At 48.8% G+C, this 14482-nt stretch overlaps 1 protein-coding gene across 3 annotated transcripts in view; it reads left to right on the top strand.

Moving 5' to 3' along the window:
• The window catches only part of B4GALT6 (beta-1,4-galactosyltransferase 6), a 256834-nt gene that overhangs the window by 230706 nt on the left and 11646 nt on the right, over positions 1-14482 (top strand). For 2 of the 3 annotated variants that reach the window (XM_029591178.1, XM_029591179.1), the window contains one exon: positions 3594-3716. In XM_029591178.1, coding sequence (XP_029447038.1) covers positions 3594-3716 — 123 coding nt within the window. Of the gene's footprint in view, positions 1-3593; positions 3717-5067; positions 6300-14482 lie in introns of those variants that run through there. The other variant, XM_029591180.1, reaches the window with a different exon arrangement.

Raw genomic sequence — 14482 nt, 5'->3', positions numbered from 1 at the left:
ATATGGGCGGAGGCCCTCTCCCACTCGATGTACCTCAGGGCCACCTACTTGCCGGGAGTGGACAATATGTTGGCAGACAAGCTAAGTCGCTCCTTTCAACCGCACGAGTGATCTCTAAACCCCGTAGTGGCGGACTCTTATCTTCCAAGAATGGGGTTACCCTCATATAAATCTCTTTGCAACATGTCAAAAACGCAAAGTACAGAACTTTTGCGCTCTCATTCACAACCAAGAGATACGTTCTCCCTCTCGTGGGCGACAGGTCTTTTATATGCCTTCCTTCCACTTCCACTTCTCTCGAAGACTCTAGTGAAGTTACGTCAGGACAATGGAACCATGATCCTGATAGCACTTCACTGGCCTCGCCAAGTGTGGTTTCCAATACTTCAGGATCTCTCCATTCGCAGGCACATTCCCTTGGGAAAGGACCCGCTTCTGATTACACAAAACGCCGGGTGCCTGCGCCACCCCAATATGCAAGCCTTGTCCCTGACGCCATGGATGTTGAAAGTTTAATCCTTCAGCCACTTAACCTTTCTGAATCAGTTTCCCGTGTCCTGATTGCTTCACGTGAGCCTTCCACGAGAAAATCTTATTCTTACAAATGGAACAGGTTTCCATCATGGTGCTCTTCTCAATCCCTTGACCCCTTTACCTGTCCAATTACGAAGTTTCTGGACTATCTCTGGCACTTGTCTGAGTCAGGTCTAAAAACTTCCTCCATCAGAATGCATGTTAGTGCTGTGGCCGCCTTCCATAAAGGTGTTGGATGTTCCTATATCAGTACAACCCCTTGTAACACGTTTTCTGATGGGCTTGCTTCATGTCAAACTTCCACTGCATCCTCCGGCCCCTTGGGACCTCACCTGGTTTTAGGAAGGCTCATGAAACCACCATTCGAGCCTCTCCATTCCTGTTAACTTCACTATCTCACCTGGAAAGTGATTTTCCTTTTGGCAATCACTTCAGCTCGCAGAGTTAGTGAGTTACAGGCCTTAGTCACCCATCCGCCTTACACTAAACTTCTGCAAGACCAGGCAATACTCCGCACTCACCCTAAGTTTTTGCTTAAGGTAGTGTCAGAGTTTCATCTCAATCAATCCATTATACTACCTACCTTTTTTCCCAGGCCCCATTCCAATCCAGGAGAGCAGGCTCTGCATACACTTGACTGTAAACGGGCTCTAGCGTTCTACCTAGACTGTACAGCTGCCCATAGGAAAAGCACTTAATTGTTTGTCTCTTTCCATTCCACCAAATTAGGGCAGCCTGTGGGTAAGCAGACTCTCTCCTCCTGATTAGCGGACTGCATATCCTTTTGCTATCAGCAAGCAGGCATTCCACTTCGAGACCGTGTTAAAGCACACTCTGTGAGGGCCATGGCGACTTCAGTAGCACACCTGCGATCGGTGCCGCTTCCTGACATTTGCAGGGCTGCCACCTGGAGTTCTCTCCATACCATTAGAGCCCACTCTTGCTTGGACAAAGCCGGAAGGCAAGATTCCATCTTCGGCCAATCTGTCCTGCGTAACCTATTCACAACTTGATGTACCAACACCAACTTGATGTATTCACAACTTGATGTACCAACACCAACATCAGGATGCCCTAGGCCAAATTCCACCCGAATTGTGCTTGTTGCACGTCTTGGGTACATTTGGTGCATACTCGGACATCCTCAGCTCGGTACTCACCCATATGTGAGGATTACCATCCTGCTTGTCCTGTGAGAAAGCAAATGTTGCTTATCTGTAACAGGTGTTCTCACAGGACAGCAGGATGTTAGTCCTCACGAAACCCGCCCGCCGCCCCACGGTGTTGGGTTCATTACGTTTCTTATTTTATTTTTCGGCACTTCCTGTAGCTTTTTAAACAAGACTGAAGGGGGGACCCCTACTGGCTGCAGGGTTAGTGCCATGCTGGGCATGCCCAGTAGGGGCCGGTCAAAGTTCTAGAAACTTTGACAAGTGTTCCGTGATTGGGCTCCATCCTGTGATGTCACCCCATATGTGAGGACTAACATCCTGCTGTCCTGTGAGAACACCTGTTACAGGTAAGCAACATTTGCTTTACTGTAGGTACCTCAAAGTGATGGCAATTGAATACAATGTCTGGGTTGGGAGATATGCTTTGAACAACCTGGACAAATATGGTAACTATTTTGAAGTATTTGCATATCATAACAAATATTTTAAATTTTAGATATATAGGGGTAGACTTTCAAAGGGTTACGCGCATAACCCTTTAAAATCCCCCCTGCGCGCTGACCCTATTTTGCATAGGCTCGGCGGCGCACACAAGCCCCGGGATGCGCATATGTCCCGGGGTTTTGAAAAAGGGGTGGGAAGGAGGCGTGGGCGTTGTGCCGGTCTGGGGGCGGGACTGAGGCCTCCGGCACAGGGGCTGTGCCGGGAAATGGTGCGTCGGCAGCCGGCCAGCGTGGGCAAGATCGGCAGGCGTAAAAAATGAAATAAGGTGGGGGGGGGGGGGATTTAGGTAGGGCTGGGGGGTGGGTTAGATAGGGAAAGGGAGGGGAAGGTGGGGGGGGGGAGCAGAAGAAAAGTTCCCTCCGAGGCCATTCCGATTTCGGAGCAGCCTTGGAGGAAACAGGGAAAGCCATCGGGGCTCCCCTAGGGCTCGGCGTGTGCACCCCCTTGCGTGCGCCGACCCCAGATTTTATAACATTTTGAGTTCTAGCATTTGAAAACCATGCTTATTTATCTTGGAGGTTTAAGCTGTAGGCTCATTATTGTTCATGTTCTTATGTATTGGCGCTTAATACTATGCTAATTCTTTGTGAGGTCAGTATTCAAAGTTATTTAGACTGATAACTCATAGATTATCCATCTAGATATCAAGATTTTGAATATTGAGCCACTTATCCAGCTAGACTTTAAACAGAAGTCCTTATCCAGCTAAAATCTAGTCTGAAAAAAGGCATTCTGGGTGCATTCCTGGGAGGAGTTAAGTTATCCATCTAACCAGCCAGTTACAAGATGTCTTCCAAAGATATCTGGTTAAGTGGCATTACTATAAAATAAATTTCACTGCGGGCCTCCCAGTGTGATTTCCACCCCCCATGGTCATCTCGAATTTAACAAATATCTGCTGACCGAGATCCATCCCCCAAACACCACCTAAACAAAAATCTCAGCACTGGGCCTCCAGTCTTTCCTCCTTCCCTCCCCAGGAAAATAATAATAAAAAAAAAGTTATCTTGCCACTCTCCAACCCCCCCCCAAGTCTTCCACCCATCCAGTACTTGAAAATGGTCCTTTATATAGTCCAGGATTGCAGGATGCTGTGATCCCTGATGCTTCCAGCGTCACTCTAAATAGCCATGCTAGAAGCATAAGCTGTCAGCATAACCGTCCAGCCCAGCTGCTAAACGATTATAGTAAGGGACCAGCATCTCAGATTTCAGTGCCGTAGCCACATATGATACACTTCTACCTATTCACAAATTTATTTTGATGTTTGGTTGCATCATTCATAAGTGATCCTTTTTCCAAAAAAACAAAGAAATTATAGTTTAGAGCTTACTAGCTCAACATGATGTAAAAATAAAAATAAGTTGCCTGTTGCATTTTTAGCCTTCCATACAGTGAGTTCTTTGGTGGTGTGAGTGGACTGACTGTGAAGCAGTTTCGAAAGATCAATGGATTTCCTAATGCTTTCTGGGGTTGGGGTGGAGAAGACGACGATCTCTGGAATAGGTGAGTAGTGTTTTTCAAGATTAATCTGTACTTTGAACTTTAACAATCTAAAAATAAGCTATAAGTGAAGCTCTCAAATCAATAAAGGTCATTGGAATTCTAAATATCTGACATTCCTATTGAGATTGGGCAGTGCATACAATTAGGACTGTCACCTCTTTCTACTCTGTATGACCATAAAGAGAAATTTCCTATCTGCTAATTAGATGTTTCCAGAGTATTGCCATAAGTAACTCACACTTTCAGAGCTGTCCTTAACAAGCAAAAGGGTGTCATCTTTTATTAAATTGCTATCAATTTTATAATTGATAGCAATTTTATAAGAGATAGCAACTTGTATAAGAGACTTCACAATATAATGTAAATAATTTAATCCTAACTGCTCGGCTTTCTTATTCTATCTCTCTTCCCAGTTTTAAGACCCTTGTTGTAATGTTATTTCTGATCTCTTTGCACTTGTTTATGTTCCGTTTTTTGTTCACATCCCTTGTTGTATATAAACCGGCATGATGTGGTTTCTAATCACGAATGCCGGTATAGAAAAACTCTAAATAAATAAATAAATAAAATTTAATCACACCTGGCTTCTCTGCCTCAGATCTGAATTCTTCCCATGTTATAGAACCTAACGCCATACAAGCTTAAGAAAATTAGTCTACCTTTGTGTTCATTTTCCTTTATTATTTCTTACAAATTAAAAGAAAAATTGAAATTAGAATAACTTTTATGTACTGAATAAAATTTAATAAGATATTTAGGATAGTTCTACAATAGCACAAAACCTTGGGAGGTCAATATTCAAAAGCCGTTTAAACAGATAATTTAGTTATCTGTCTAAATGACAAGGTTTGGGATATTCATCCCCTTATCTAGCCAGATAAAAAAAAAAAAAAAAGGAGTTCTAGGGCATAACTTAGTTATCCAGCCAGTTTTCAAGAATAACCTGCTTCTGAGCAGGTCTACAGTTATGTGGTTTTGTGTGACCAGGCAAGCATCCATTTAACTGGATATCTTCAAAAGATGGCCTATTAAGTTTATGCTGATACCTCATGCTTCAAGCACAGCTGCTAAGAGCTATGCTGCAAGCACCCAGTATTGCCAAAGATTGCAATTCCAGGCCACATAAAGGCCAATTTCCTGGCGTGTAGCCAGATGGACTCAGAACGAATGGGATAGTATCCGCGTGCTAGCAGTTGGAGACGGATCTGACGTCAGCACGGGGGTATATATATCCCCACAGGAAGCGTAGCAACTCAGTAATTTCCGTCTCCAAAGCAGTTTGGAGTGCCTTCACGCTCGCTGAGCATGCTTTCCAAAGCTACTTTAATTTTCTTTCTTCTTATATTTCTAGGTTCTACTTTCTAATTTCTACAAAACCATTGAGCCCCGCACTCCTGCTGTGATACCCTAAGGTCCCTCCCCCCGTAGAGTTGCCCGGGGTGATTTCCGTGATCCCCCGGTGAGTTAAGTCCTCAGTCCGGCCGAACCGCGGCAGGGACATAGCCCCGGGCGAGGCTCGGGTGAAGCTTTCGAGGCGCCTCGATCCCGGCGTGGACGAGGTAGCGGGTGCATATCCTCAATCGCGGTGGTGAAGGTACTTACCCGCTCTCCCCGCAGCCGGAGACCGCCCGGGTTCCAGCCGGGAAGTGCCGAGGATCAGGTGAGGCGTACATCTTCTTTTTGGTCTCCGAAGGAATCGAGGATTGGCGGCGTGGCACGCCAAGGAGGGCGCCATTTTGTGGGCCTCGATCAGGTAGGGCGCCCGAAACGGGCGCAGCTCTATTCCTCCTTGTGCGTATATTGACCTGATTATTGTACGCAGGTTACACTGATGTTGCCAACCGCCTATTGCTGAGTGCATATTGCATGCCATTAAGCGTGTATTACTAACCGCATATTGCTGAGAGCATATTGAAGGCCATTCAGCGGGTATTGCTAACTGCATATTGCTGAGCGCATATTGAATACCATTAAGAGTGTATTGCTGCCTGTATATGGTTAAGCGCATATTGCATGCCATTGAGCGGGTATTGCTAACCGCATATTGCTGAGCGCATATTGAATGCCATTGCGGCTGTATTGCTGCCTGTATATTACTGAGCGCATATTAAATGCCATTGAGCGTGTATTGCTAACCGCTTATTGCTGAGAGCCTGTTGGACACTATTGGGCGTGTATTCATGACCGCCTATTACGGAGAGCGTATGATATATCACTTAGCGTTCTTAAGCACCTGTTGTATTAAGCGCATATTGCTGCCGCATATTATTGAGCGCCTCTTGTATTAAGCGCATATTGCTATCGCATATCATTGAGCGCCTGTTGTATTAAGCGCAGATTGCTGCCGTATCGCATTTGGGCGCCTGTTGTATTACGCGCAGATTGCTACCGCATATCATTGAGCGCCTGTTGTATTAAGCGCAGATTGCTGCCGCATATCATTGTGCGCCTGTTGTATTAAGCATATATTGTGGCCGCTTTCATCCAGCGCATACTTTCAATGGAACAGAACGCCTCAGCGTCTTCAGTGGGGGTGCCGCCTGCCTCCGGCATTAAAGCCCTTGGCCTCTGCTCTGCATGCCAGCTGCGAGCCACGCACAGTGAAGAGCCAGACTCCCTATGTGCCCAATGTGAGGAGGCCGTGGGACCCTCGGGCCAGGACCAGTCTCAGCCGCGATTTGCTGACAGTTCCCCAGCGGCTACCCCGGATTTAATGGGCAGTCTCGACCAATCGGGAATCCCGGGGGATCTTGTACCCCGGCGATTAGAGGCTGCTTCAATTTCCTGGGTGGATCTCTTTAAGGGGATTCATGCTTTTGTCCAGATGCAAACGGCTTCCCGTCCAGGCCCTGCTGTTCTTGCTGTTCCTGCGGTGGCCGCGACTGCGGCGGCTGCTGCGGTGGCAGCTCCTGCGGATCCTGTTCCTGGACCCTCACGCCCTTATCGTGAGCGGGACCTCCCGCCGCTGGACAGCCCCGATCAGTCAGACCAGGAGTTTTCACCGGACGAGTCCGAACTCCCGGACGAAGGGGAACTTCCCCCAGGGACTGAACCATATAGAACCATGAGGCGGTTCTTCCCTAAAGAGGATCTCTCCGACCTGGTGTCGCAGTGTTTGGTGGAGTTGGATATTACAGGTCCCAGCGCTACGGTACCCTCTGCGCAGAACCCTCTGCTGGAAGGTCTTCGTCCTACAGCCCGCCATTTTCCATTCTTGCAAGCAGCACAACAACTGATAGATTTAGAATGGGCGGCACCAGCGGCTTCCTTCAAAGGGGACCGGGCCCTGACGGGCATGTACCCATTGGCACCGGCTATCCAGGACCTGCTGGCGTGTCCTCAGGTGGACGCCTTGATTAGCGCTGTGGTCAAGCGCACTACTATTCCAGTTGAAGGGGGGACGGCCCTCAAGGAGCCTCACGACCGGCGACTGGACGCCATTCTGAAACAGACCTTTGAGGTGGCAGCTCTCTCTTTGCGGATTGCAACCTGCTGCACAGTGGTGACGCGTGCCTGTTTGTCACAGGTCAGGAACAATGCTCCAGCAGCTGACATGGAGTCCGCTCTTTCGTTCCTCACGGATGCTGCTTCAGACCTGGTCCGGACAACTGCTAAGGGGATCTCATCCTCCGTAGCCGCCAGGAGGCAGCTCTGGATCCGGAGATGGTCAGCTGATGCGCCTTCAAAGACACGCCTCACCAGATTGCCCTTTAAGGGCTCTTTCCTCTTTGGCAGCGACCTGGATAAACTGGCCAGTACATGGGGCGCCTCTCCAGTGCCTAGACTGCCGGAAGATCTGTTCCGAAGGAGTCAGTGCGCCTTTCCAAGGCCCTCCAGGGGCGGGTTCACAGCGCTTCATTCCTTACAGGAGTCGCTATCAGGCGCCGCGTCCTCAGGCCAGGAATCAGGCCTTTCGGACCAAGCAGCGCAAGAGGGGATCAGGCCCGGGCTCGGGTCCCGGCCGTGCCTCCCAATGAAGTTCCGCCGATTCATCTGGGGGACGGAGCCATAGGGGGCAGGTTAACCCTCTTCTACCCCAGATGGGTCGAGATTACGTCGGACCAGTGGGTCCTCGCCATCATCCGAGAGGGGTATTATCTGGACTTTCATCATCTCCCTCCGGACAAGTTTGTGGAATCTTCATGTCCCATACACAAGAAGGCAGCAGTGGAAGCTACCCTGGCGAGGCTCCTGTCCTTGAAAGCCATCATCCCAGTACCTGCCTGGGAAGTGAATTCTGGACACTATTCTATTTATTTCATGGTGCCCAAGAAAGGGGGCACCTTTCGGCCTGTCCTGGACCTCAAGTCCGTCAATCAATACTTACGGGTCCCGAGGTTTCGCATGGAGACTCTGCGCTCCGTCAAGGTCGCAGTACAGCCAGGAGAATTCCTCACGGCATTAGACCTGTCAGAGGCATACCTGCACATCCCGATCCATCCAGATCAGCAGCGCTACCTACGCTTCAAGGTTTTAGGACGCCACTTCCAATTCTGGGCTCTGCCCTTCGGGTTGGCCACGTCACCGCAGACCTTCACCAAGGTGGTCGTCGTGGTAGCAGCAGCGCTCAGGCGGGAAGGAATTCTGGTCCATCCCTACCTAGACGATTGGCTGATCAGGGCGAAATCACGAGAGGAGAGCTATCGGACAACTGACAGAGTGATCGCCCTCCTGGAAAGCTTGGGCTGGGTAATCAACCTCAGCAAGAGTTGCCTACAGCCTTCCCAGTCACTGGAATACCTGGGAGTACAGTTCGACACGCAGGCAGACACAGTCAGTCTCACTACCAAGAGAAGGTTGAAACTTCAGACGCGTATTCAATACTTGATGGGAACCAGTCGGCCCATGGCTTGGGATTACCTGCAGGTTCTTGGTCTCATGGCATCCACCCTGGAAAGTGGTACCTTGGGCACGGGCCCATATGAGACCTCTACAACACTCCCTGCTCTCTCGCTGGAGTCCCCGTCTACGGAACTATTCCACGCACCTGCCTCTGCCTGCCAGAGTACGGACCCAGTTACGGTGGTGGTTGCAGCCCAGCCACATGAGCAGAGGGTCGAAGATGTCCTCTCCCACGTGGACTCTGCTCACCATGGATGCCAGCCTGAGCGGCTGGGGTGCCCACTGCAAAGGACTTACCGCACAAGGGCGGTGGAACAGAGAAGAGTCAGCGTGGAACATCAACCGCCTAGAGGCTCGGGCAGTCCGATTGGCATGTCTGCGATTTGCTCACAGACTGCAGAACAGAGCAGTCAGAGTGATGTCCGACAACGCCACCACAGTGGCATACATCAACCGTCAAGGCGGAATCAGAAGTCGACAGGTATCTCTGGAGATCGCCTCACTGATGGCCTGGACAGAAGCGAATCTGCAGGACATCTCCGCCGTCCACATTGCCGGGAAGGACAACACCACGGCAGACTTCCTCAGCAGAGAAAGTCTAAACCCGGGAGAGTGGCAGCTGTCATCCACAGCCTTCCAGATGATTGTGGATCACTGGGGGATTCCGGACATGGATTTACTGGCGGACAAGTCCAATGCTCAAGTACCCAGATACTTCAGCCGCAAGCGCGACCCGTTCTCACACGGAATCGATGCCCTGGTCCAGCCGTGGCCTCCAGGGACTCTGCTATACGCCTTTCCTCCGTGGCCTCTGCTGGGTGCCATCATCCACAAGATTCAGAAACACCGGGGCCTAGTTCTTCTAGTGGCACCAGACTGGCCAAGAAGACCCTGGTACGCAGACATGAGAAGACTACTGGCAGGGGAACCTCTTCCCCTGCCTCCTCTCCGGGACCTTCTACGTCAAGGCCCCATCCTCCACGAGGATCCAGCTCAATTCTCTCTTACGGTCTGGCCATTGAGAGGGCTAGACTGAAGAAAAGAGGTTATTCGGAGCCCGTGATAGATACACTCCTCCGAGCTCGTAAGTTTTCCACGTCCCTCACCTACGTAAGGATCTGGAGAGTATTTGAGGCATGGTGCGACACTCACGGCACCAATCCACATGCGACCACAATCCCTATTGTGTTGGATTTCCTGCAGGATGGACTTCAGAAGGGTCTCTCCCTCAGCTCCATCAAAGTTCAGGTGGCTGCGCTGTCTTGCTATGGTCCCAGGAGGGATGGCAAGACCATCGCCAAGCACCCGGATGTTTCTCGCTTCCTGCAGGGAATCAAGCATATTCGTCCGCCACTGAAGTGGCCTGTGCCCTTATGGAACCTCAACCTTGTTTTGGATTTCCTTGCGGGATCTACCTTCAGACCCCTTCGTGGCCTGTCTCTCCGGTCTCTCACCTTGAAGATGGTGTTCTTGCTGGCTGTCTGTTCAGCACACCGCATCTCAGAGCTACAAGCACTGTCTTGCCGTGATCCCTTTCTGCGAATCACTCCAGAGGCTATCCATCTTCGCACGGTTCCCTCCTTTTTACCTAAAGTGGTTTCACAGTTTCACCTTAATCAGACTATATCCTTGCCTACCACGGCAGGTTTGAAGAAATCTGAAGACGGGCGTTTATTGCGCCATCTCGACATTGGCAGATTACTGCCCAGATATCTGGAAGTGACACAACAACTACGAAAGATGGACCATCTGTTCGTCCTGCACAGCGGGAAGAAGCAAGGTGAAGCGGCCTCGCGGCCCACCATCGCCCGCTGGATTAAAGAAGTTATCAGAGCAGCTTACGTAGAGGCTGGGAAGTCTCCGTCTCTACCGGTCAAGGCTCATTCTACCAGAGCGCAAGCGGCATCCTGGGCGGAATCCAGGATGCTGTCACCTGCAGAAATATGTAAAGCGGCGACATGGTCCTCCCTCCATACCTTTTCCAGGTTCTACCGTCTGGATGTCCAGGCTAGGGAGGACTCAGCATTTGCGAGGGCGGTACTACGTGGTCCTCAGGCAGCCTCCCGCCCAGGCTGGGAGTAAAGCTTTTGTACATCCCATTCGTTCTGAGTCCATCTGGCTACACGCCAGGAAATGTTGAGATTACTACCTGATAATCTCGTTTTCCTTAGTGTAGACAGATGGACTCAGCATCCCGCCCAGCTGCCTGTGTACATGGGTTTCACAGATTCAAGGTAAGCCATGTCATCTATTTCCATAAGAGCGTACACTCTACCAGGTGTCAACGCCTTCCGGTTGTGAATGCTGGCAGTCTCCAGCTCCTATCGATCGGTCAGGGGAATCCTGTTTTCACTTTTCACTGAGCGTCAGTACACATATCCATAACAGCTTTTGCAAGGAAGATTACTGAGTTGCTACTCTTCCTGTGGGGATATATATACCCCCGTGCTGACGTCAGATCCGACTCCAACTGCTAGCACGCGGATACTATCCCATTCGTTCTGAGTCCATCTGTCTACACTATGGAAAAGGAGATTATCAGGTAGTAATCTCAACATTTGAAGGCACTGGGTGGCTGGGAGACCTTGGGGATGTGGTGTGAATGGCATCATGGGGGGGCGGGGTAGGAGAGTGACAACTTCTCACAATTTGGCAACAGTTTTTTTTTCCCAGGATAAGAGGGAGGGAGGCCTGCCGCTGGGATTTATGTTTTGAAGGACTGGGGTGGGGGCAGCATCTGGAGCAGAACGGAATTAACATTCAAGATGGGGGGTGGGGAGGTAGGCCAGGGTCCCATGGTGATCCCTTTTTGGGTATAGGATGGTCGCTTAACTGGATAGCTTTTGAAGATATCCAGTTAAGAGGCTGCTTATCCAACTACTACTCCTGGGGGAATTCTGTGCACAAAAACTGAAAATTCTGCAAACTTTATATTGGGCAAAATAACACAATTTACATGACACTCTTTAAGTAATTACATTTTAAATTATTAAGGAAAAAAGTTATTACTTAAAGTTGCAGAATTTTAAATATTTTGAGCTCAATTTCCCTAGAAATTCACTGTAAGAGTGTCCCTTCCACATACACACATCCTCAAACAGGCTCCCTCACTGTCTCGCGCGCGCACACACACACACACACACACACATACATATCCCCTCATATAGGCTCCCTCTCTGAAACCCACACTCAAGCATCCCCCGCACTCCCCCTCTTACCAACCAAGCTGTCTCTCGCACTCCCCCCACACATTCTCTCTAACCGGCATCCCCCTCCCCTCATATAGGCTCCCTCTCTCTGAAACCCACACTCAAGCATCCCCCCACCCGCTCTCTCACACCCTCCCCACCACCCTCTTACCAACCATGCTCTGTCACCACCCCCTCACCTCACACACACACACACATTCTCTCTCACCGGCATCCCCCCCATGCTTTCTCACACCCTCCCCTCCCCGACACACATTCTCTCTCACCGGCATGCCGCAGGACCCACGCCGTTCGCGGCGAAGATGAAGGCCCGGCGCGCCATTCACGGCACACGCTCTGTTTGCGGCGAAGATGAAGGCTCGGGCGTGCCGATCGCGGCACACAGGGGCCTTCCCTTTTCGCCACGAACGGCACGCCAGGCCTTCATCTTCGCCGCGAATGGAGCGTGTGCTGCGGGACGAGCTCCGTTCGTGGCACGCCAGGGTCTCTTCTGCTATTTTCTGCCTGTCCCGCGATGGCCGCTGTCCTTCCGGTTTTGAATAGTCTTCCGGTGAGGGAGGAAATTTGTGAGGTGAGGGAGGAAATCTGCAGGAAGGAGGAATTCTGCACAAATTCTGTATTCCGCAGTAGCACAGAATTCCCCCAGGAGTAAACTACCTTTATCCACATAAGTTTAGACCTAACCGGCCATATTCAAAAGCTGGCCGGTTTGGTTTAAAGTTAGCCAGATAACTTTATTAAGGGATATCCCACTGAATATTCTGGACGAGGTTTCCTGCTAACTTTAGCCAGATAAATTGTCCTCTAACTGGCTTCTTGAACTGTATTTGCCAAATTAATTAATATGATAGAGAAGATGTTACTGTTTGTTAATGACTACTGAAAGTACCTTCATTTTAAAGGCTGCCTGGACAGTACTTTGTATCTAACAGAGTCTTGCAGAGATACTTTACGGCAGAGGTGGACAAACTTTCACATGTCAGGAGCCACAAAACCAGAATTCACTGAGACAGAGAGCCGCCATGTATTTCACGAGCTGGGGGGACGAAAGGAAGATGGATTGCTCCCCTCCTTGCCCAAAATAAAAGGTCAACTCTCTCACAGATATACACAAACATAGTCACATTTCCCTCAATTACAAAGAGAGACACATTCTGCTGTTATGTGCCCACTCGGTGAATGCCTCCTGCCGTGCTATATAAAGTTCTTGCTTGCTGCGAGCCCTTCCACAGTGCAACGGCCCCCTATCCCTTCTCGACACCCACACACTCAGGAGACTCGCTAATGCCACAGCCAATGCATAAGAATATAAGAGATGCCATACTGGGTCAGACCAAGGGTCCATCAAGCCCAGTATTCTGTCTCCAACAGTGGCCAATCCAAGTCACAAGTACCTGGCAAGTACCCAAACATTAAATAGATGCCATGCTACTAATGCCGGCAACAAGCAATGGCTATTCCCTATTGATAGCAGTTATTTATTTATTTAAAGCCATTTTTTATACCGGTATTAGTGTGGACATCATACCAGTTTACATTTGAACAGCAGGTTTGAAAGTACATTATAACAGGGACTGAAAAACGGGGGGGGGGAATCAAACAAAGTACAGAGAAGAAATACAGAGCAACCGCAATATGACGTGCATATGGACTTCTCCAAGATCTTATTCAAACCATTTTTAAACCCAGCCTCACTAGTTGCCTTAACCATGTCCTCTGACAATGAATTCCAAAGCTTAATTGTGTGTTGAGTGAAAGAATTTTCTTAGATTTGTTTTAAATGTGCTTCTTGCTAGCTTCATGGTATGTGCCCTAGTCCTTGTATTATCCAAAAGAGTAAATAACTATTTCACTTTTACCCGTCCAAGTCCTTTCATGACTTTGTAAACTTCTATCATATCTCCCCTCAGCAGTCTCTTCTCCAAACTGAACAGTCCTAACCTCTTTAGCCTTTCCTCATAGGGGAGCCATTCCATTCCCTTTATCATTTTGATCACCCTTCTTTGTAGTTTTTCCAGCACAACTGTTTCTTTTTTGAGATGCAGCAACCAGAATTGCACACAGTATTCAAGATGCGGTCTAACCATTGAGTGATACGGAGGCATTATGACATCCTCCATTTTATTTGCCAGTCCCTTCCTAATAATTCCTAGCATTGCTTATTTTTTGACTGCCACAGCACACTGAGCCGATTTCAATGTAATATCTGCTATGTTGCCCAGATCTTTTTCTTTGGTGATAATTTCTAAAATGGAACCTTACATCATGTAGCTAAAGCATGGGTTATTTTTCTCTATATACATCACCTTGCACTTGTCCACGTTATATTTCATCTGCCATATGGACATCAATCTTCTAGTATTAAAGAAATGAGAAATAAATAGTCTTGCAAGGTTCTCCTGCAATTTATAACAATCTTATGATTTAATTACTCTGAATAATTTGTCATCTGCAAATTTGATCACTTCACTCATCGTACTTCTTTCCAGATCATTTATAAATATATTAAAAAGCACTGGTCCAAGTACAGATCCCCGAGGCACTCCACTGTTAACTTTTCCCACTGTAAAAACAGACCATTTAATCCTATTCTTTCCTGTCTTTTAACAATTTTGCAATCCAGAAAAGGACATGGCCTCCTATTTCATGACTTTTTAGTTTTCTTAGAAGCCTCTCATGAGGGACTTTGTCAAACGCCTTCTGAAAATCCAAATA

Source organism: Rhinatrema bivittatum, chromosome 2 (assembly GCF_901001135.1).
Source record: "Rhinatrema bivittatum chromosome 2, aRhiBiv1.1, whole genome shotgun sequence".
Taxonomy (NCBI): domain Eukaryota; kingdom Metazoa; phylum Chordata; class Amphibia; order Gymnophiona; family Rhinatrematidae; genus Rhinatrema; species Rhinatrema bivittatum.
This window is presented reverse-complemented; position numbering and strand designations above follow the sequence as displayed.